Genomic DNA, 22,258 nt, shown 5'->3' with positions numbered 1-22,258 from the left:
TCGAGAGGTTTGTACCTCTCTCCTCTTTCTTGTGTGTATGAAAACCATTATGATGTTATGTATGGCGAGTCAGACTAGTTCATTCATTCCACCCGCGAACACATGCTGCTTTTACAGAGATCATTTTCCCCATGAACGTGTGCACTTTAGGATGAACTTCCTCTTCAGTGTTTCACCGGTGACTTTTTTTTCTTTGCAAATTAGACACAGGGTTGTTTATATATCTAATTGTGCTTTTATGACATCACTATATTGTGTTTAAAGTGATGTGGGAGGGGGGGGGGGGGGTTGCGCTATTGGATACGTCTGTCCCCCGCCTCCACGGTTGAGAAAAATTTTATTAATATGTGGTGACTAGTTTTCATGATTCTATTATGAAATAGTGATGTTTGTGATTATTCAGAGAGTAGAGTGGGAGCGAGCAAGTTTGATACGTTGCTTACTTGTCCCCACCCGACGTTATGACTTCATTTTGAAACCAGGTTTAAAAAAGTTTTTGGCGGTAGGCAACCGTTTGTTTGTGCCCCTGTTATTTCCGAAGTCCATGGGCGAAGGTGTCTACTTAATCCCAGGTAGGCCGTTAGCTCGTCTGCTTTTGGAGGCAGTAACAAAGAGTGATATTTTGTTACCACTAAAAAAACCTTTTGATAAATTAAAATTAAACCGCCTTCAAAAAGAAAGGGTTTCTTCAATAGTTTGTGAGGTTGTGTTTTTTTTATCAATTTATTTTTCGCAACTTTTTATTGCATTTGAATGGTGACATGAGTATGCCTCACGTTAGATGGTAAACGATACGACCGCCCATAAACAATAGCAACACTATACAGAACTTTGAATTATAAGTGTTGTGTGTAACTATACTACGCTCGTGACCTTAAGACATAAGATTTGTCTTTTAATGCCCAGTAATTATGCTGGATACAATATCTTTCAGAACATAATAATGCATGAACACTGCTGTTAGGCGGTAGAAATAAATATTGCGGCGGTACCTACCCAGATGGCGTCTTGTATACGAGAAACTCACCATACTGACGCTAGATGGCGGTCTTAGAGAGAAAATGTCTCAAACTTTTTCATATTATGCTCTTAATATTATTTGAGACGTGTTTTTATGGGATTATTCGTTGTGGTTTTCTATAATTCATTTCGTACCTAGATTAGGATACTAATATAGTTTTTTAATTTTCTCCCTTGGGCATGGGGACCTAATTTATACCTAAAGTTAAAAGTATGTTTTGTGATAGTAAACATAAAGGAAAAATTATAATTAAAAAATAAGTAAAACTGCATTATATTGCTTCAGTTGGACTAAAAAGTGTTTATTTGATAAAATACAACGAGCTTACTTTTTACAACATTTTACTTCTATTAATGACAAAAAAACAAACAAAACCCTTAATACAATAATAATATACATAAATACGTTGGTATCAACTTCAAACATATAGTATGTAACTAACATAAATGCAAGTCTAGGCAAGATCATTACAATTCAAGTAAAATAATATAATCTTAATAAAAGGAAATTAACATTACAAAAATTATAATAGAAACGTTTAAAGTTACACCAAGAAGGTCTAATGAAAAAATTGTCTATAGATCACACGTACACTTTTGACCTAACCAAAGTTGAATTTTGTATTTAATACTGATATTATCATTTTGGAAGAACTAGAAAATATATTTACAATTTTATCATTAATTTTTATAATAAATGCCAACGTTTTAATTTTTCGCCTGGATCTTTGTGACCATATCGCAACCAACTGCTTTTTGCTTTTTTTCATCATAAAAAATTAAAAACTAAATTGTATGGAAAATAACGGAAATCTGTTTTATGTCAACTGTTGTGTGTAAAAAGTTCGATCTTGTATTCTGGCATTGTCTAAAATGAATTTAATATAGTTGATTCGGTGTCTCTGCAAGTTTGTATGTAAGAAAATATACTCTATTGTAACATGCGGGATGGGGTTGTAGCGAATTCGCTTTAGGCCATCTAACTTATCTATGTCGAACGGAAACCTGTCAGTGATGTCACTATTTAGCTAAAGTTATGGAAAATGGAAGACTAAAGTTATTGACACATAATGTTTTAAACATCTTGGCTTCCCTGTTAACTACGAATCTAATTATGCACACAGCCATTAAATAAACAACTATCAAAGGAATGTTAAATTTATTTTCCAATAGGTTACATTTTCACGAAGATGCAAGTTTTAAATTGTTTCTCACAATATAAAACCAATACCTAGCAATGGGATGGTTCTAGTGATTTAAGGGCTATGTGCATTCGATTTTTGGAGGTAATGCGTAAAATATTTAAAAACATTACGTACGCATAACAGTTAGACGTATCCATAACAATAAAAAATGTTTGAAAATAAACGTTGAGGGATGGATGCGAATTCGCCACAAGCCCAGATAATAACTCTGTAGAAACCTAACAACAGTGTAAATGTACCAGTCTATTGTTGTATATTATAATAAATATGTACAATTAAATATATAACAGCACCCATTCATGAAACAAATCGTGCCATCAAGTTACGCCGCCTATCATGCCCCGTTAAAAAAATCTCTATATATCACCATTTTGTATATATCTATTGTATATTGTATATAATTTGTATAATCTATTGTATTTTGTTGTATAAGTAAAAACTGTTATATTGTATTGAATGCAAATAAGTGTAGCAAAAATAAGGTAGACAGGCGACGTAGCTTTGCCGTTCGACGAAACGCTTGTGAACAATAAAATCTGTTTAAAAACTCAATCCAGACTACAAGATCATTTAAATCTAATATGTCATCTTTTATAAAAAATTCAACAACACTTATTTTACTGTGGAACTGTTAACAAGTCTCTATTGTTATTAAAAAAAAATAATTATTATTTATTTACTTCGTGTTATCAGTTATTTTTGACAGCGGTTGGCGAGTGTGGCAGTGTTTACAATATTACGGATACACCTATATTACAAAGGGAAGAAAATAATAGGCCATCTTTATGTTGGCTACCAATTATTCTGTTACCTACATTTAAAGACTAACTATTTTAAAATAAGTCCTTTAAAAATAAATTATACAATATTTTATGCCAAACATCAAGTGTATTGCACTGGGACTGCACTATCTGCAGTATAAACACTTTAATGATCTTTTTTTATTATTATATAATTGCGTATACATGTAAAAATAAGAGTATAACACATAACGCAGAATATCAACCGTCAAAATATAATAGATACACATTTTCGTGAACTCAAACGATTGGTAATATTGTGGTACCTATTAATAATTAACCATAAAAATATGGAGTGGATTGGATATATTGCAAATGAAATGTCTGGTCTAATTCTCTTTAGACGTCCGATTCCCATAAAAGCAAATGATTAATAAAAAAAATATCCGCCATGACAGTTCCACTGTCTCGCCATCTATAGTTGAGTTCTCGAACTAAAGGATGCGCGTTAATTAAACACTACGGTAAAAATGGAAGACGCTGAAATAATTCGTAGCCAACTTTCTATGAAACTAAATTATTTATGTCTAAGCTCTTTATGCATGGATACCACTCCCATAACTACGTTATTTAAATTAGAAACAAATTTTACAGTGCGGCTAAAAAGTATTTGAAAATAATCCTGTTTGTCGGAGACTTTAAATATTTTAATTTTAATCAAATATCAATTGAAAACTGTTTCTCTATAGATATCAATACGGAATTATTAATCATTATTTGCATATTAATTCCGATATGAGTATTTTTAAAGAACTGCTATATGAATTGATATCCAAAGATTCGATCTCTAAGTACATACTCTTATGCGCCTACCCGGTAACTAAGAAAACAAATATACAAAAACGCAAAATATTTACCTAAAAACACGAACATGATACCGACAATTCGTCTTGTGGACTGTTAGCCGCACTGTAACCGTTGATTTAAAAAACTGAAATCATCCTTCACTTGAAGTAACATTTCAAGAACAAACGGCAATATGAACCTTTATGATGTTTTCTGTGGAATTCGGCTTCGGGCATCACGGCCTTAAATTCACGAGAGAACTACACAATATTTGGCATAATTTAAGTACTAAGGACATTCGAAAATCTATACCTATACTAGTTGAAACAAACGTTTTAAATCCAAGAATATTTAAACAAAACCAGACCCGAAGCCGATATTCGACGAACGAATGAATGAGTTATCTTACGTACAAACATTTTCGTCGTGAGATCACAAATAAATGCATCATTCGAAAAGAAATATGTGTACAAAATGTTGTTTTCGCTTAACTAAAATGCATACGGTCGACGGGTGGGTGATAGCTTCGATATCAAGATGATACGAAATCTTGTGATGTCCTTATGTTTTTTTGCAGTATTTTATGTCTCTGCCCATCCCTCCTCGCCCCGTACGGACAACTATGAAGCTGGCTCTCATTATTTTTTATCAAGCTTAGCTTTTGATGTACATATATTGCCCAAAAAATTGTATTTCATACAATTGACATTAATCTGATAATATTATGTTTATGTAAATTATAGTTTGCAATGCAATCTTATTCTCTCCTTTAAAAACGTTAACAACTTAAAAATACACATTATCAAGTATATTACGCGATAGTGTTTCATTCGGTTACATTACGAAGAAAAAAATACATTTTTGTTTATGGTTAAAAAATGTTAAAATGCAATCCTGTCGTCACTACAAGATTTATAAAACATCGAATGTTGACAATCAATGCATACATCTAGAGATTATTTATGGAATTATATTCCATACGCAAGAAATATATAATAGACAAGAATTGGCAAAAAGAATACAGAGAAAATCCTACACTATGGGTACGAACAGACAATTGTGAACAGTACAGTATACATAAATAAAGATTACGTAATACAGGTTAGGAACATGTTTCAAACCTAATCTTATAGAAATAAATTCACTGAAACATAATCGTGTGTGGCGAATGCGTGGATTTTCGACGAATTGGACGGCACGTTAATACCTAAATACGGCAAGAATACCTGTAGCGTCATCTACTATTGCCCAATTAATATTGTATCCAATGTTACTGTCTGAATGCGGCTCCAGTACCGGCACTTAAAATTACATAAGAAAAGCAAAACCGTGCTCTCTAAAGTTTGTTATAAAACCTTTTACATACAAAAAAGTAAAACTATGATTAACTTTAAAGTAGGTAATACATACATGTTTAATTGAGCAAAACTTAACAAAACAGTGAGCAATACAGCTAAAAGAACAGCCTGGGACACGAATTCTATCGAAAACTCCTTTGAACGCAAACCTTGTTCGGATTCTGTTCGGAAACTCGTTGGGCACAACTGAACTACATCGCCAGAGCCTCCATTAGAATCGGAATAAGATTTAATTTAATTTGCAACACTGCCTTAGAATTTTCCCCAATGATATGTATTTACATAAACCACGCGGAAGAGTAACTATTCCGGAAAAAATCAAGAAATAAAATGAACGTGCCAAATTGTTTCTAAGTAGTGCAAAATTGATGAAAACTTGTATAGATAATAATATATTCAATTTGGCACGCGCATGCGTGCCCACACTTATAACCTGTCGTTACACTTAGGTACTTAGCACGTTTCCATTACGACACTAAACTTTAAGTCTATTTCACATTTATCATTCTTTTTAATAATATTGATTGTAATAAATGTATAAAATATCATCTGTAATCTCTGTATACTTAATCACCTTTGTTTATATTTAAAAATTAAATCCATTTGTATCGGTATAAAAATCTAATATAAATCTGAGGTTATTTCACGGCTATGGCACTGCATTGTATGTATTGTATTCAAACTTTGTACTGGGGCGCGTCTCGCCGGCGCCCGCCCCGCGCTTGTGTCCTGTATAAAAATACTTATCAACTATTATTGTAAGGCTGCTTGTGTTATGGTATGTAAATACTAAATATATAAACTGAAACCGATTGTATAAACTGCGGCGGCGGGGCGCGCGCCGGCGCTCGCTCCTCGGAGGATCACACGTAAACATTGTGGAACACTTAGTCACAGAAGAATAACTGCTTAAAATTTTCTTCGAGAATGGTGTTTTTTTTCGTTTGTAAACCTCCAAAAAGTTTGATAGGAAAATGAATCAGTAAAACAATATCGACGGGTGCCGCCCGGCTAGAGCGCCACTGGCCCACATTAGTACCACTAACGGTCCAGCCGAGCGAGCGTTAAATTTCCATAACGGTCCAATGTGATAATTCTTCGTAAACAAAACATAAAAATAAATCACTAAACGTAATATTGCATCGTTCGCATTAAAATCATATGGTATCCATAATGTGATGTGACTCCCACAATCTGCACTAATACAACTATCATTAAACATTTCATTACGCGGTAGGAAAACAAAACCGTAAAATAGTAAAAATAAGCTATATAGGTCGTCTATAGATAAACAAACAGAGATGTTAAAACGTTAAAAGATTTGCCGATGTATTCTGGCGAGGCTTTGCGCTCATTCTAAAAATCTTGTTAGCACAAGATGGCGGCCGCTTATGGACATATTTTATACATCCAGCTCTGCTTCAGCAAAACACGACGAATCGCACGAAACTCCTTGCAATTAAAACGGATTCACACACGGACACACTTTACCTATGTATGTATAAAACTGGCAAGACATAGGAACAAAGAAGAAACCAAACTACCCTAAACATTCAACTGTTACCTTAGGTTAGGATAGGTTAGATTGACTAAATAAAATTACTCTAAGCTGGTTCCGTTGTACTATTGCCTATGAAAAACTTATTTAACTGCAGAACGGAGAATTGAACATTTGTACTATTTCATAAATCTTATCTGTATACCTATCAGTGAGTGTGAAATAATTGACTATTTTGCGAAATCCGAGATTGTGTGTGTATGTGTGAACCGAGCCTTAATTCACTTCATAGCGCGAAAACACAAGACGCACTCCGGCGCCAGAATTCACCGACAATGTTACAAATTTATATATATATTTATTTTCCTTAATGTCTAAGTTATTTCGCGATGAATGATCGAATTGCTTGGTAATTCGTGATACGATAGCCTAAGCTAAAATTAGAAACAATATTCTGGCATAATACCTTCCCTCCGTGGATCAAACTACGACAAAGCACTTTTCCAAATCACACACCTTACCTAAATGGTAAAAAATTTACTAATCTCACTCATCACAATACGTTATCGAATCAGTCGATGGCTTGAAGGCGGCCGCTCGACGGCTTCTGGGCTATTGCAAAATATTTAACTCCTTCGCATGACATTTATAACCCCTAACATTAACAACTTGGTGTCTCCGCAGATAGCCTGAGAATTAATTTGAACTGCTCTACTGTCAATTTTCCTTTAAGTTTTTGAAACTGAGTATCTAGATGGCGCTGTTACTTCCCCTTGGCAGAGCAATCACGCGAAGTGTTAATAAAAACAAAAACGTCTATTGCAGCACTTTCACATACAAACAAAGTAAAAATTTAGATAAAAATATTTTTTTTTAAATTACAAAATCATCCACACGAATCCAAAACGGTTATAATCGATAAGTTTCGTCACAACAACACGAAGTTTTTAACGCTAAGTGAGCGAAATAGACACCTAACCTAGCTAGCTATCACAGTCCTATCTCAGTCTGACCCTTTCCGTTAAATGCATCTCAAATTGTCACAATGGTGAATAAACTGGTAACAACCTAACTACAATAGAAGCTGGTAGAAGTAATTCAATAAATCACTACGCTATTTTGGCACCTACAGTGTTACTGTTGAGTAATCTCTTCAGTAAATGCTTTACGTAACAAAAACTCTCGTAAGTACTTACAAAGAAAATTGTTGATGGCAAAAGGTAACCTACGTTTTTGGTTTGCATTCAAGATTCCGCTTTCACCGATTCCCGCAGTACTCTCAGAGGATGCGATCCCGAACTCTGGCCTAAAGCTACGCGTTAATTCCCATTAACGATTATATTACAACACACATTTTGAGCATCATGAATCAATTTACTTCACCCTACACTTGCCAGATTTCATCCCTTATTACTCGTAAATAAAATTAACTTAACACACCTACTAAATATGTATATTTATTACGAAGTAGGCACAGCGAACGCGCCGCTTACATTCATCGCGAAATATTTGTATTTGTTACCTGGTACAAAGATCAATTCTTATGTTTTTAGATGTCGACGAAGTGTTTTTAAATTCTAATCTCTGGTTCGATCCGCTTAGATTTTAATCAAAATTTCGATCAAGAATCACCGAGAAAACTAACTCTTACGTGGTAACTTAACGATTACGGGGCAAAAAGCGCTAACTGTACTCGGTTCCGAGGGTAACGTGAACTCTGAAACTGTACAACGCGACAGATCTCTCGACGGACTATCAACGGTCGGTATTTACAGATCGAAGCTCGTTTTACAGCGATCCGATTAATATTATTACATATGAGATGCAAGCTCGCGGGTGCGAGTCGTATACCGGGTGCGACGCGGGCGGACCACTATTTTGGGTGCGGCTCTCGTGCGAGTCTAAAACGGGCCCGGGACACGAGGGCGCGCGCCGAGCCGCTCAGTTGTAGAGGCGGTCGGCGGCGTACAGGTCGTGGTGGTGCGCGTGCGAGGGCGCCGCGTGCCATCGCGGCGGGGGCGCGGGTCACTGCGCCGGCAGGCACGCCACCGGCGCGCCAGGGCCCACGGCCGGCTTGAACTCCGCCGCGCCGCCCGTCGGGAACTGCTGGAAAGACGGCGCGTAGCACTGCGGGAAGTACAGCTCCGGCTTCACCACCGCCGCCGCGGGCGGCAGCGGCCGCGGAGTCTTCGACGCGTCCGCGCGCCGCTTGGCCGCGTGCGGGTTCATGTGGTTGTCGATGTGCTTCTTCACCTCGGGCTCGGTAGCAAACCGCCGCCGGCAGTTGGGCATCGGGCAGCAGAATGGTCGGTCGCCCTGATGCGTTCGCGTGTGTTGGTCAAGTATCGCCTTCTGCCTGAAGTCCTTGCCACACTGTGTGCACTTGTACGGCTTCTCGCCAGTGTGGATGCGCAAATGCTGGTTCAGAATTGTCCGTTGTCGGAAGAATCGCGGGCAGTACACGCATCCATAAGGTTTTTCATTCGTATGGATGCGTAAGTGTTGCGTCAAATGTGACTGTTGCCTGAAACGCTTGCCGCACTCTGGACACGGATACGGCCGCGACTCGATGTGGATGCAGCCGTGTTGGAGCAACGTTGACTTCTGCTTGAATTCTTTTTGGCAAATTGGGCAGCGGACGTAGAGGGGCATTGCCCGTCCGCCGAGCACGTCTGGCAGTTTACCACCCTTAAGATACTGTAGCGAGAGTCCCGAACCAAACACGGTGTGATTAAGACCCTTGGTGTCCTTGAAGTAGGCCGGATACTGCGCTGTGTCTCCAGGCGAGAAACACGAGCCTCGCTGCTCGCCGTTTTGGCCGTCAGTGTCGCCGAACGTGGACTGCACCTCCTCTTTGTTCTCGTCGGGGGGGAAGGGCACGTCCTGGGGCCACAGCGTCGGCGTTGTTCCGTTCTTGAATATCAGGTGCGGCGACACGTCTGCAAAAAGCGAAGAGAGTGGTCAGTCACGCGTCCGAAGCGTCAGATCGGGGGTGACCGACGAGTGGGTTAATCGAGCTTAGGACGGTTACGGGAACGTCCGGCGGTCGGTTCTGCGTCTCGCGGGCGCCTCCGCCAGCCGGCTGGCGGTAGACGAGGGGACCGAGAATTTGTTCGACAGAGAGGCCAATGGATGCGAGACCGATTCGAACGTGCGGGGGGCGGCGGGGAGCGCGAGCGGCGCCGGCAGTGGACGCGGCCAGTGCGGGCGGCGCGCGCGGGGGGCGGGGAGGGGCATATATGTGTGAATAGCGCTCGCCTTGGTGTGTGCGGACGTGCTGGTTCAGGATGGCCTTCTGGCGGAAATGTTTGCCGCACTCGCCGCACGTATATGGCTTCTCACCGGAATGGATGCGCAGATGCTGGTTGAGGATGGCGCGCTGCCGGAACGAGCGCGGGCAGTACACGCACGCGTAGGGCTTCTCGTTCGCGTGGATGCGCAGATGCTGCGTCAGGTGAGACTGCTGCCGGAACCGCTTGCCGCACTCCGGGCACCCGTACGGCCGCGAGTCCGTGTGGATGCGCTCGTGCTGCAGCAGAGTCGACTTCTGCTTGAAGTCCTTGCCGCACGTTAGGCACTTGAACAGCCGCAGCTCCGAGTTCGGGTTGTGCTTGCGCGGTTTGGGCGGTTCAGGCTGAACGATGTCGGGCAGGTGGCGTAAATCTGGAGCGCCGTATTGATCGAGCGGGCTCTCCAGCGACAGAACTCCTCCATTCTGTTTTAGATAGTGGAGCGGGAAGCCGCCGGTGCCGAGCATGTGACTCGTTGGCCTTGTCTCTTTGAAATAAGGCGTGTACTGCTGTTGCAAATCAGGCTGGGGCACGAAGCATGGCGTGCGGTCGAGGTGGTCCTGCGTTGGGGGTTGCGGCTGAGGTTGCGACTGTAGCTGTTGTTCCACTTGCATATGTTCGGGGGAGGTCTGTTGCTGCTGTTGCTGTTGCTGTTGCTGCTGCACTTGCTGTTGAGCCTGTTGCTGCGCTAATTGCTGCGCAGCATCTTCGGCTGCGCCCGTCGGGTCGGGCGGGGGCGGCGCAGGCGGGTACGGCGAGGGAGCCGGCGAGGCGAGCTGAGGCTCGGGTTGCGGCGAAGGCCCCCCAGGGCTCTGGTGCTGCATGGGCTGGTAGCCACCGTCCAGCACGCCTCCGCCCCACTGCGTGCCCGGTGGGGCGCGCTCCACTCCATCCTTGTAGAGGACGTACGGGGCTGTCGTATCTGGAAGCAAATGAACAAGGTCGTTACTCGTTGCTCACTATACGTACAGTATACATAGATAGATATGATTTCAATATAGGAATGATGAACATCATATTTTAAGCATATTTAACAGTGGCGAAGGGTTAAATTTTCCGTAAGGAAAGCCTTCACAAAATATAGGTACCAATAGTAATTAAAATAAAATTTTAGCCCACTATGCTATGAATATTAATTATTTATTTAACATACTTATATTTTTTTAAATATTTTCCTTACATATATAAGTATTATGAAAGGAAACCGACAGCAATCGGATAATATGGACCCTCTGCCACTGATATTTTATACTACACGTTGTCGAAACAGTGGTTATGCAGTAAAGATTTTAAATAAAACATATAACATACTATATACAGAAAAACGTACACAATATTATAGCCAAGTAACATCGCGTGCCGTCCGTGATTCACAGTGGATCCTAACGTATAAGAATTTAATAAAATGTCACATATTGTGTACATTCTTCCCTGTACGCTCAGCTAAATTATGTGAGATGAAAGGTGTCACGGCAATATTATCGAAATACATGAGTTGGTTTACATTGCATATAATATAAAAAAATATATGCATACTCTATGGGAATTTTGAGGCTGTGTGTAGTCTATCAATCCGCACTAGGCCAGCGTGGTGGATTAATGCCTAATACCTCTCAGTAGTAGAGAATGTCCGTACCCAACAGTGGGACAGTATATAATACAGGGCTGATATTTTTATTATATTATATATATATATTTTTTTAAATTCACGTAAACTATTAATCGATATTTTGTATGATTATACAGAAGTGCACTGAGGTTGTAACTCGTAAGTAATGGATACTATACCACCGTCTATTAAAACACCTTCAGTGCCAGGGGTTCAATTTGTTAAAAAATTCCTTGTTTAAACATTATTTTTGGAAATGTCATACCACTGCTGGTTGGACAAGTTTATTGGAGTCTTCATAACAGTGGAAATTGACCACTGGAAGCCCATATTATTAGGAAACATACTGCGTGTTTTCAAGGTGTATACTTATGTAAAAATATTATAAATGACGAAGTCTAAAAATAGTAATGTGTTCGATGCGTTTTTAAATTCATAATGGAGCAAAAAAAAAAATTAAATATTATGGTACAGTTCTTTATTAAGTAATTAAGTTTGACGGTGAATACAAAACAGAATGAGTATATAATTAGTCCACATAGTTAAAATACGATGTTAAATCGGTATACATATAATTAAATCTATGTAGCAGCAATATCCAATAGCTATACCTATATTTTATGAAGCTTATGATTAAAAATAAAATGCCCGAAAGTGTTTTATGTCTAAAAGTCTATTTTCTTTCTAATTATCTCACTCGTAGAAACTACCATTTAAGATTCATTAAGTCATTTAATTGCAATGCAACTGAGAATTTGGTGTATTAAACAAAATGTTATTTCAAAATATCTTTATAAATTTTCCCTAATTTCAACCTTATTACTAGTGCAAAGTGATTGCCAATAAGGACACCATCGCTAGACCGACACATTACCGCACCCACACTTATTTATTTTGAAGTACATGTTTTTGCATCAAGTTTAATTTCAATACGTCAGTAAAAACGCCTATAACGACGAAGGAACTCATAAAATCACCAAGTTTCTAATGATTCACTTTCTCGTGCATTCATTCTGATGTGACAAAAAACGCGGGAAAGTGCGGCCATTTTCTCATCTCGCTAGATGGAAATGCAAATGGCGGTGTCCATCGTGGGCTACTCTACAATTTATTGCGACAATTTTTAGCCAATATATAAGGAAACAATTATAACATAATTATATGACCAGAAATAGTTTTACACTTTTTCAAATCAATCATGACGAGTCGTTAGAAGGTCATTATCGATTAAGAAGTTAAACAAAGAACTTTTTTACAAGCGTCATTCGTCATCAGAGGCGCATTTAAGTTACGGGAGGGAAAAAACGTGTTCCATCTATCTTGGTCGGTCGAGCATCGTTAATAACCAAGGAGATGGACTAAACGCCGATAAAATCATGCTACTATGTATATAGTTATCTAAGTCACAATCGATTTGTGGATATCTTGATTTCTGACGTGACCGATCTCTTTGAATACGATATCCAATTATAAATGTCGACCTCACACTGTGTACTAAATCATTTCTACCATTGCGATAGAAAATTTTGAATCAACGGTCTGTCCTAGGTATGCCGTAGAATTAAATCATGTTCTTTGATCTGTTTTAATTTATTAATTCCAAACATAACTAAACCTATAGGATGTAAGATAACTAAATAGAGGTCCACATTCTTTAATGATACCATAGTCTCTTGTATAATTCGATGCTGTATTTATGATGAGGTATCATTAGAAATAAGCACCACGATATGCCCCTTTAATTTTAACGAGCAATTTAATTTTCAACGTACAAACGACAAAGAGGATGCAAAATGCTGGCAACACTACATCATACACCTAACTCCTTTCATGTAGACAGAGATTTATTGCCGAATAACATCTGTTTATAATCGAGTCAGTATAAAATAATACGAAGGAAGCGCCGTGGAGTCGAGCCGCCAGTCGAGCCGTCGATCCGTCGAGCCGCGCCGATCCGCCGAGCCCACAAAGATTCCACCGTTTGACAGCAACGTTTTAATGACGTTCGCCGGTCAGGGTTGCCGCGGTTTATATTTTGTACTAATTAATGGATTTCGTGGTTTATTTTTACCTCTTCTCATTAGTGACTCAGATCTCTCGGAACATACGAATCAGTTAGGGGTGTTTGGATGGACGGATTGTTGACTTTTAAGGTTTTAGTATAATATGCTAATAATATAGATAATATGCTACAATATAAACATCGTTAACCGACTTTACTTTATAGTAAGTATATTTTAAACTATATTTTCGTTTTGTTCCAAAAAATAATAATAAACGCGTAGTGATTAGTTAAAATGGAGAAATAGTTAGAAATGTTAATAACATGTTTCGCATGTCGAGGTATTGTATATTAATTTATTTCACATCTTATTTTACTGTTATAAATACGAAAGTTTGTGCAAATGTTTGTATGTTTGTTAGGAGCAAACGCAGAAACTATTAGACGGCTTTAGACAAAACGTGGCACACGAATATTCATATCCCAGTGTAACATATTGGTTACTTGTCCGGTAGGGATTGAACTTAGGTATTGGAATTTTTTTTATTAGATTCTTAAGATAGATAGCTGCAGTTGTTTAGGAACTTTTATATCGGGAAAGGCTTTCACGCAGACGAAGCAGCGAGAAAACATTAGTCGAACTATAACTAAATTTGTTTTGTATAAGTTGAACCACACAGGTGTTGAATTAATTAATGTTAAACTCTTTGTGTATTCTCATGTATTTTTATTACATCGCATTGGAGAGCATTGGTTTCTTCCCTTCTCTTTTGAGGCAACAGGCATGACAATTTTGTTTTAAATAAATAATACCATTCCTTATTATTTTACTTATATAGCAAAATGGCGTGTGCGCAATACATGTTTTTCCAGCAAGTTTAGCAATGGGTTTGGATTGGTTTTAAAGCCAAACGCCAATCGTGTTAAAAAAAATCGACTCTAGTGCTTTTCGGTTTGAAAATCAAAAGTGATAATTTATAAAATATTTAAGTATTTTATAAAATATCACAAAAAATAAACTAAATCGTGACAGCCCTACACAAAAAGCCGTAAGAGGAGGTCGAGTCCCGCGCTCTCGTCTTCGGCCGGATGACTCCGCACATGGGGTGTCACTTCGAATTAACTTTTTTTGTCTTAACCCTTTTTAAATTATAGCATTTGGATGACGTATGTACGCACGGCTATGGGAATGTACAGCCCTTCCATGTGTCAGTAACCCTTCAAATAAGATTCGTTTGTGGGTGTTCATTTGGAAACCACGTGATTAACATTTTAAATATTTTAATGCATGATAAGTTATTGCTCGTTGACCCTCAATTATAACCATTATTAGTGTTGTTGATCAGTCTTCTGTCACTTTTTTATGACAATTTTGGTGTTCGGCTTCATAATGTTCAAGTGAGGTAGAATAAGTACCAACGTAATGTCTTTTTCTGCCACCAAGCAGCAGTGTGTAGTCACTGTTCTGTTCCGGTTTGAAGAACATTATAGCCAGTGTAACTACTGGACATAATAAGACTTCACATTTCATGTCTGAGGATGACGAACGCAGTGGAATACCCAATACTTTGTAATTCAAGGTGTTGGATGGTTTTTCTACTGTTTATGGGCGATCGTATCGCTTACTACCAGACGAGCGGCAAGCTGGTGTCGTTATTAAAAAAAAGTGATTCTGCCATACTGATGTAGATAGAACTTATTTGAACAACATTACAGGAGAATAGTTGACAACGTGACATTTAACACAAAGAAATGACTTTGTTGGGCCCGGAATAGCATAAACCTAGTGAAATTTGCTCCAGTGTATATTTTATTATAGAAAATAAACGCATAAGCTGATAATCAATTACATACCATCATCCATGAACTTTTATGACAGAAAGATCAGAAATGCGTTGTCTAAACACACGAAATATATTGCTGTTATTTTACGTCGGTTTTCTTGTATTGACCCGATTAAACCGTCAGGCCAAAATGTCTTATATTTTTATAAAATCATGCATCAATTATGCATCAGTGCATTTGGCGAGTATTTTGATATCCGCGTTTAAATAACTTTTTCCTTGATTCAAAATACTTAACATTTGTTCCCAATTTGTTCAACAATTACAAGTTTATTTATATTTAAGTAACTGTGCTCGCGGCTAAGTCCATTTTAGATGTAATGTAAAGGTGATCATGTTATATAATTCTTTTTTATTTACAACGTTGACCATTCGAGTTCATGTAAATCTCGAAATTAATAATGTTCTAAATTTGGCGCGAACAATAATAATTCTTGACATTTTCGTTTTCATAGTTTTGTTGATCAAACTACTTTCTAAATATGTTTTATACCAGCACTGTGTTATATAAATTGCTGTTGGGGATGGGCCTTCCCTCCTACAGAATGGGTTCAGACCTCAATTCGGGTAATTATTACAAAGAATACGGTATAATTGGATACATATATAGTTTCGAAACGATTCTATCTTGGGTTTTGAACCTGCGGAACCCTGGTGATCTGTTTTATTCCAAGCTATGCTATCATTGCTCTGCTTTAATGATCCATATTATATTTTAATAGATTTTATAAAAGTAAAGAACATTTTAACTCAATTTTTTTTATGGAACTCGTTTTGTAAATCGAACACCGATTTATTCATTCGTGTTTCAAATCTTTCCATTTTAAATAGCAGATCAGTTTTGCAATAACACAAAACCATTTAATCAGTAAATCTAGGTAATAACACATTAATTGATCCACATTATGTGTAAGTGATATTAAAACGATTTTAAAGTTTATTTTGGTTATAATTTTAACTTTAGAACACAAAATCTAAATGGCGTTACTGGGATATTGAAGAGTTAGCTGGCTAACTTAATACAGACATATTAATGTAAAGCTTTATGATTTATCTCGATGGAAGTAGGCAGAATCGACAACTAAAATTCTTATTTCGGATAACTCTTTTTTTAAATTATTAAAACAAATAATGATATTATTGAACTGGCTCAGTAGTACATATTAATCATAAATTATATGAAATTTTGAGTACGATGCGCGGTACCTGTCCATGTTCACGGATGGTCGATCGCGTCACCCGGTCAGCAACCGAACAACCTGACCACCAAACACTCGAAAAGCGACCAGACACCTTCTTATAAACCCATTAAGGTGCAATGTCGCGTGAAAATTGATTTTGAACAGTAAAATAAAGTTTGCAAACGATATAATCTACGGTTTGCGGTTAGCCCCCGGAATTTTGTACAATTACGATGATTGCTTGTATTACGTGTGTGAAAATGCACTGTCTTAATCCGTTTTAATGATTTGCTATTTCAAGTTTGTCGATAGAGGTCAGCGGAGCACTCATTAGCCGAATTAGAACCTAAGTTTTTATAAAATTCTTTGTCGAATTTAACGTTACATGTTCAGTTTTTTCAAACTGGTCAGGTTTTGTGCCATTATGTCGGTCTTCAGAGAGCACATCTCGCGTCATCGTTGTGATAATTAATAGATCAAAAGTTCGAATGTATGTTAAATACATTTTTATTAGTGGTAGTGATTTTTTCGCTTGTATGTCAACACTTTTTTCTTTCGGTCTGAAGGAGATAGTAACGTTATTTGCTATTTTTGAGACTGGACATATAATATTTAGTGCAATAAAAAATAAAATACTTTATTTATCACATAGGCGAACAAAGTTACACTTACGATACGTCAAAACAATGCCATGCTATTCTTTGTATTACAAAATTCTAGTGTGTTGCGAGTAATTGCAGTAGCGCTCACCAATAGTCGAGTAGCTCGCTCGTCTCGTCATTTACTTATAAAGAAACCTAATATTTGTCCCATAAGTTTAACACTAAGTTACCCATTTTGCGTAGTGCTAAAGGCAGTTAAAGGCAGGTTATTTTAGCTGATGATTCATTCGTTAACAGTGTTGTTCGATGCACAATGAAAACAGGATGCGTGGTCGCTTACTCACGCACGGCGACCGTTTCGTTTCCAATGTAAGCTACCAATTTTACGGGATTCCGCCGGGATAGTCGGGACATGGCAGTGTTTTACTTAAAGGTCTAGTGTAACTATTTTATTTTTTATAATAAATTCAAAAAGGCAATAGTTATATACGATTTTGATGTTTCCTAGCTATTTAAACTTTAAATTCTTAAAGGGTTTTAAAGAGCCAATATATCTCGACGATTTTGTTATTAGGTTTTTAGTTTCAGAACATTTCTGAATAGAGTCCGACTCTACAAAGAGCTTGTTAACAACAGATTGCGAAAGGTGAGAATATGTAAACAATAAGTTCACTCGTAACCGCCTGTAAGACACGTAACAAAGTTCAACAGCCGACCCGCGTGCACGTTTTTCACAATGAAAATGCCAAACTCACGCTTTGTTTACAAAAAAGCGAAAATATTTACGCACTGACTCACGAATGCGGAAAATCTCAATGAAGATTCGTTAATACGGTATGTGATGTATACATTGCTGTTTTAATGTGAGTATTTGTGTGTCGTTTTTGCGAAACACATCATTGGTTAGTGTTGTGAGTAATAATGTGTATCGCTGCCCGCCCGACGACTGGCAATGGATTCTTCACGATATTCAAATATGGTACGTAATTGGGAATGGGAAGTGTGCGGTAATATATAAAAAGTTTTTACTCGTGCCTGCTTACGCGTAAATGTGTCAAAACTAGCCTATCCCCTTAAAATATGAAAAAAAAAATATAACGGCCCTTGAAATAAATGTCGTTTAATAAATGTTTGTGATTGGTCGAGAGACCAATGCGTCAGTCACGTGTAGTCTCAACCAATCACAATAAAACGATACGGAGTCGTACCTTTTTTTGACACATTTTCAGCACACTAACTACTGTGTATAGTCAGTTATATTGTTTTCAGTGCTAGCTACAGAACAACATATCTTGCTACTGGTATATAGTAATTTAGAACAGTATCTGCTACAATTTAATTACCTTTATTTACTATTTATGTTATATGTTTAATATTTTTCCTGGCTTCTTAAAAATTACAAATTGAATTTCTGCATAATTTAGTTACCAAAATTAACTGATTACAATATAAAAAATAAGTTGTTATTCTTAAATCTGTGATGTCTTCCAAGCAACCTTAAGTGTTATGTTAATTTTAATTCATTATCATAATTACGTAGTCTTCTTGTTACCTAAAATAGTATTATTTTTATAAATAATTTTGAGTGTTTTGAACTTAGTCAAGATTATTTTAACTATAATGATCAACCTACTAATATTCATTTACCTAGCATGTAGTAATATTTATGTGTTTTTCTACTCCTTAAATACCATATTAGCCTCTACATTTTCACAGATATTAATGTTTAAGAAGTTCTAACTCTCGCTTAATCAACTTATGATTTCGATCATTTATGTCCGAGGGTTCGCTCTACAACTTTCACTATATTTTAAGCCGTCATTCTCCATGTAGTGGAATATAATAGACCCCCATAAAACCTCCCAAATCCGCGACATGAGTTGTGAAGAGCGTCGCGACTCGCGGGTACGCCGGGCCGGCACGGCGACCGCGCCGCGACACTCTCGTCAATTTATTTCGGTGTGGGGCAATGCACTTAACGCACGCAGCCCTGAGATCTGCGACCAATGAACGCTTGTAAACACCACGCTGGCGTAGGGTTGTCACTAGTAGATAATAAATAAAATTCTATTTAAAAAATCTTTTTCTATCTTCGTACGACAATGTGATTAAACCACAAGTGACAGTATGCAGAATAGTAAAATCATAGGGAATGATGTAAGATGTTACGTCTCCATACGGTCACAAGAGTGCTGCAGTTATTTCTTGTTTGCTATTCAGTAAGATGGAAGCATTTTCAGCCTATTATTATCAAAAAAGGACGAACTTTACTGCATCGTGGATTTGAATGTGTACGTCACACCTAATATGATTGTTATTTATTTAAATGACAATTATCCTACCTAAAACACTACTCAGTTACATTATTGATACAAATATACTTATGATATACAAGATGTCATAAAAGGTAAACCTAAACATTAGCAATAATTCTTGCTGTTATAATATTTATACATCTATCACAAGGTTTAAAGCTCTTTAAAAACAAATTTATTTTTTAAAACTTTGTAAAAAAATAATTAAATACTACTGTACTGTATTAAATACTACTACTGAGTAGCAACCCTAGCGCGCTGAAGGAAAAAAGTCGTCGTAGACGGTGACAAATCAAGGCTGTTAAAATTAGTTGTTGCGCCGCGTAAAGGTGCATTTGCACTTTACACGCCGCACACACACTAACTGAGAAAAGTGTACTTTGTACTCAAGTTTGTACTTGTATAAGTACTATCGTGTTTTATTATTTAGCGTAAAGAAAGCAAGTATGCGTAGATAAGTTTTCAAGGACATTTCTAGGAAGAATTATAGTGAATCATTTTTTTAATTGAAATAAAAAATGTGTCTTGATATTTTCCATTATAAGTATTTAGACTAAAATTACATTGCTTGTCGAGAGCTGGGGGGACGCATTAATCTAATATCAAAATGCTGAAGTGGCATGACACGAAGCAGATATAGCTGTCGCGAGACGCTCTCAGAGATTTGGACAGCTTGTATAAAACAGGTGTCTCGGTGTCAGATAGAAAAGTGCACTCGAGCGTTCTTAACACGAACAGTATATTGTTAGTGGGTGCTTGTAGTGCATAGGTATCAGACAAATGGATTATGTTGAATGATTTCCAACGCCCGAAAAAAAATGCCAGAAGAATCATGAATCCGCTATTGGTTCTGAAGCAAAGGAATAGAAATTGGATGTTAGACCTTCGAAAATCGCACGTATCATACTAAACAGTAAATACTAGACAGCAGTTCAACCTCGGACGCACTGGCTGATTTGTACTGGAGACATATTTGTCCACACCCACTCCTGCACGTACCAATATTTCAAATTTGAAATTACTGCCTCATTTATCATCGGATTTTAACGCTGTTTTCACAGAAGGGTTTATTTTTTGTATTAATTGCTATTACATATAAAAATGCTTGAAATCAAATATAGTCAAATACCCTATTAAGTCTAGTTTTAGGTCTTTGTGAGTTCTGCAAATCAGCCGTCAGAACTATGTTAATTATCGAATGTTGTCTAACAGAAAGTGCACATAATGTTGGTCAAAGTCAAAATAACGCGTAAAACAGTAATTATAATTGACTTTTATTTGCATTGACATAAATGCTTTATAGCATATTCACGTTTAAATGGCATTGAATGACACAAGGTTTCAGTAGAAATGTCTTTGTGACTCATTGGTTACTGATGACTTAGTCTGCCTTCGCTAAGGTTTTTTATTTAATTCACAAAGTTATTAGGCCTTTGTAAGGCAAGCGTGGTGGACTAAGGACTAATCCCTCTCAGTAGTAGAGGAGACCCGTGCCCTACAGTGGGACAGTATATAATACAGGGCTGATATTAAACTGGCAACGATAAAACTGTTTAGTATTACGATAGTTATTAAAAATACTATATTTAGTATTCAACAAAATCATAAGCGGGAGCGAAGTCATTCGTGTGATATATTCTACTAATATTATAAATGCGAAATTTTGTAAGGATGGATAGATCTTTCACGGAAAGACTACTGAACGGATATGGATGAAACTTAACAGTAATATTGCATGTACATGGTCATACATCAGAATATCACTTAAGCTGCAGTATATGGTGATTTTGATCATAATATAACGATAGATATCAAGTCGGAAAATTATGTATTCCGAAAAACTCCTTCACGCGGGCGAAGTTGCGAGCAAAAGTTAAGTAATATGGATAACTATGGTATTTTTTTAACTACTTCTATGATTAGTGAGCGTTTTCGCTGAAGAAAAGTACGTGTATTTTAAAAAAACTCCTTGATAGACGGTCGTATATTATACTTAAATAATACAAAGAATATGTTAACAGCTAGCTAGGATGAGCAAGGTGATTCAATTCTAAGATCTTATCCATAGCTCTCACTAGGTTTTGATCGTGGATTCGTCTATATAAAATTCCATTTTTAGAATAAAATTAGCCTAGCAGCTAGGGATAATGTAGCCACCTCTAAGAGAAGAATTTTTAGAATCTAAAGAGTAGTTCTAGAGATAAGGGGCTTTATGCAATAGCATTAAATATACGTAAATAGTACATACATACATACATAACATCACGCATTTTATCCCCGAAGGGGTATGCCGAGGCGCAACTAGGGCACCCACTTTGCGCCAAGTATGTTCCGTCCCATGATGTGATAGGGGGCGAGCCTATCGCCATATCGGGCACAAATTTCAGACTCCGGGCTGATACTGAGCAGAAAAACCCAAATATCACTTTGCCTGACCCGGGATTCGAACCCAGGACCTCAGAGCGCTATTGTACCAGACATGCAATACAACTACGCCACCGAGGCAGTCGTACGTAAATAGTACACACTATATAATTTTATTTCATTAAGATTGTAATTTTAATCACGGAAATTAAATGCAAAATAATATAACTTCAAACAAACACTCACGTGCAAACGTTATATTTAAATTTTATATCAACATTTATATATTTTGTGCATAAAATATTTAAATCGCTTTTTCAAAGTCACACACGGGTATTCCAATGATGTTTTTATGTTTTTTGATTTTATAGAAGTATATTTAAT

At 37.4% G+C, this 22,258-nt stretch overlaps 1 protein-coding gene across 2 annotated transcripts in view; it reads right to left on the bottom strand.

The window, feature by feature from the left end:
• Positions 1-1,740: 1,740 nt before the first annotated feature.
• The window catches only part of LOC115445145 (zinc finger protein 774), a 72,411-nt gene continuing 51,893 nt past the window's right edge, over positions 1,741-22,258 (bottom strand). Inside the window, exons 2-3 of one of the 2 annotated variants that reach the window (XM_030171279.2) lie at positions 9,926-10,879; positions 1,741-9,606 (exon numbers count right to left, since the gene is read on the bottom strand). In XM_030171279.2, coding sequence (XP_030027139.1) covers positions 8,693-9,606; positions 9,926-10,879 — 1,868 coding nt within the window. In that variant the 3' untranslated portion in view covers positions 1,741-8,692. The remainder of the gene's footprint in view (positions 9,607-9,925; positions 10,880-22,258) is intronic. The other variant, XM_030171280.2, reaches the window with a different exon arrangement.

The sequence above is a fragment of the Manduca sexta genome, chromosome 15, assembly GCF_014839805.1.
Source record: "Manduca sexta isolate Smith_Timp_Sample1 chromosome 15, JHU_Msex_v1.0, whole genome shotgun sequence".
NCBI lineage: Eukaryota > Metazoa > Arthropoda > Insecta > Lepidoptera > Sphingidae > Manduca > Manduca sexta.
This window is presented reverse-complemented; position numbering and strand designations above follow the sequence as displayed.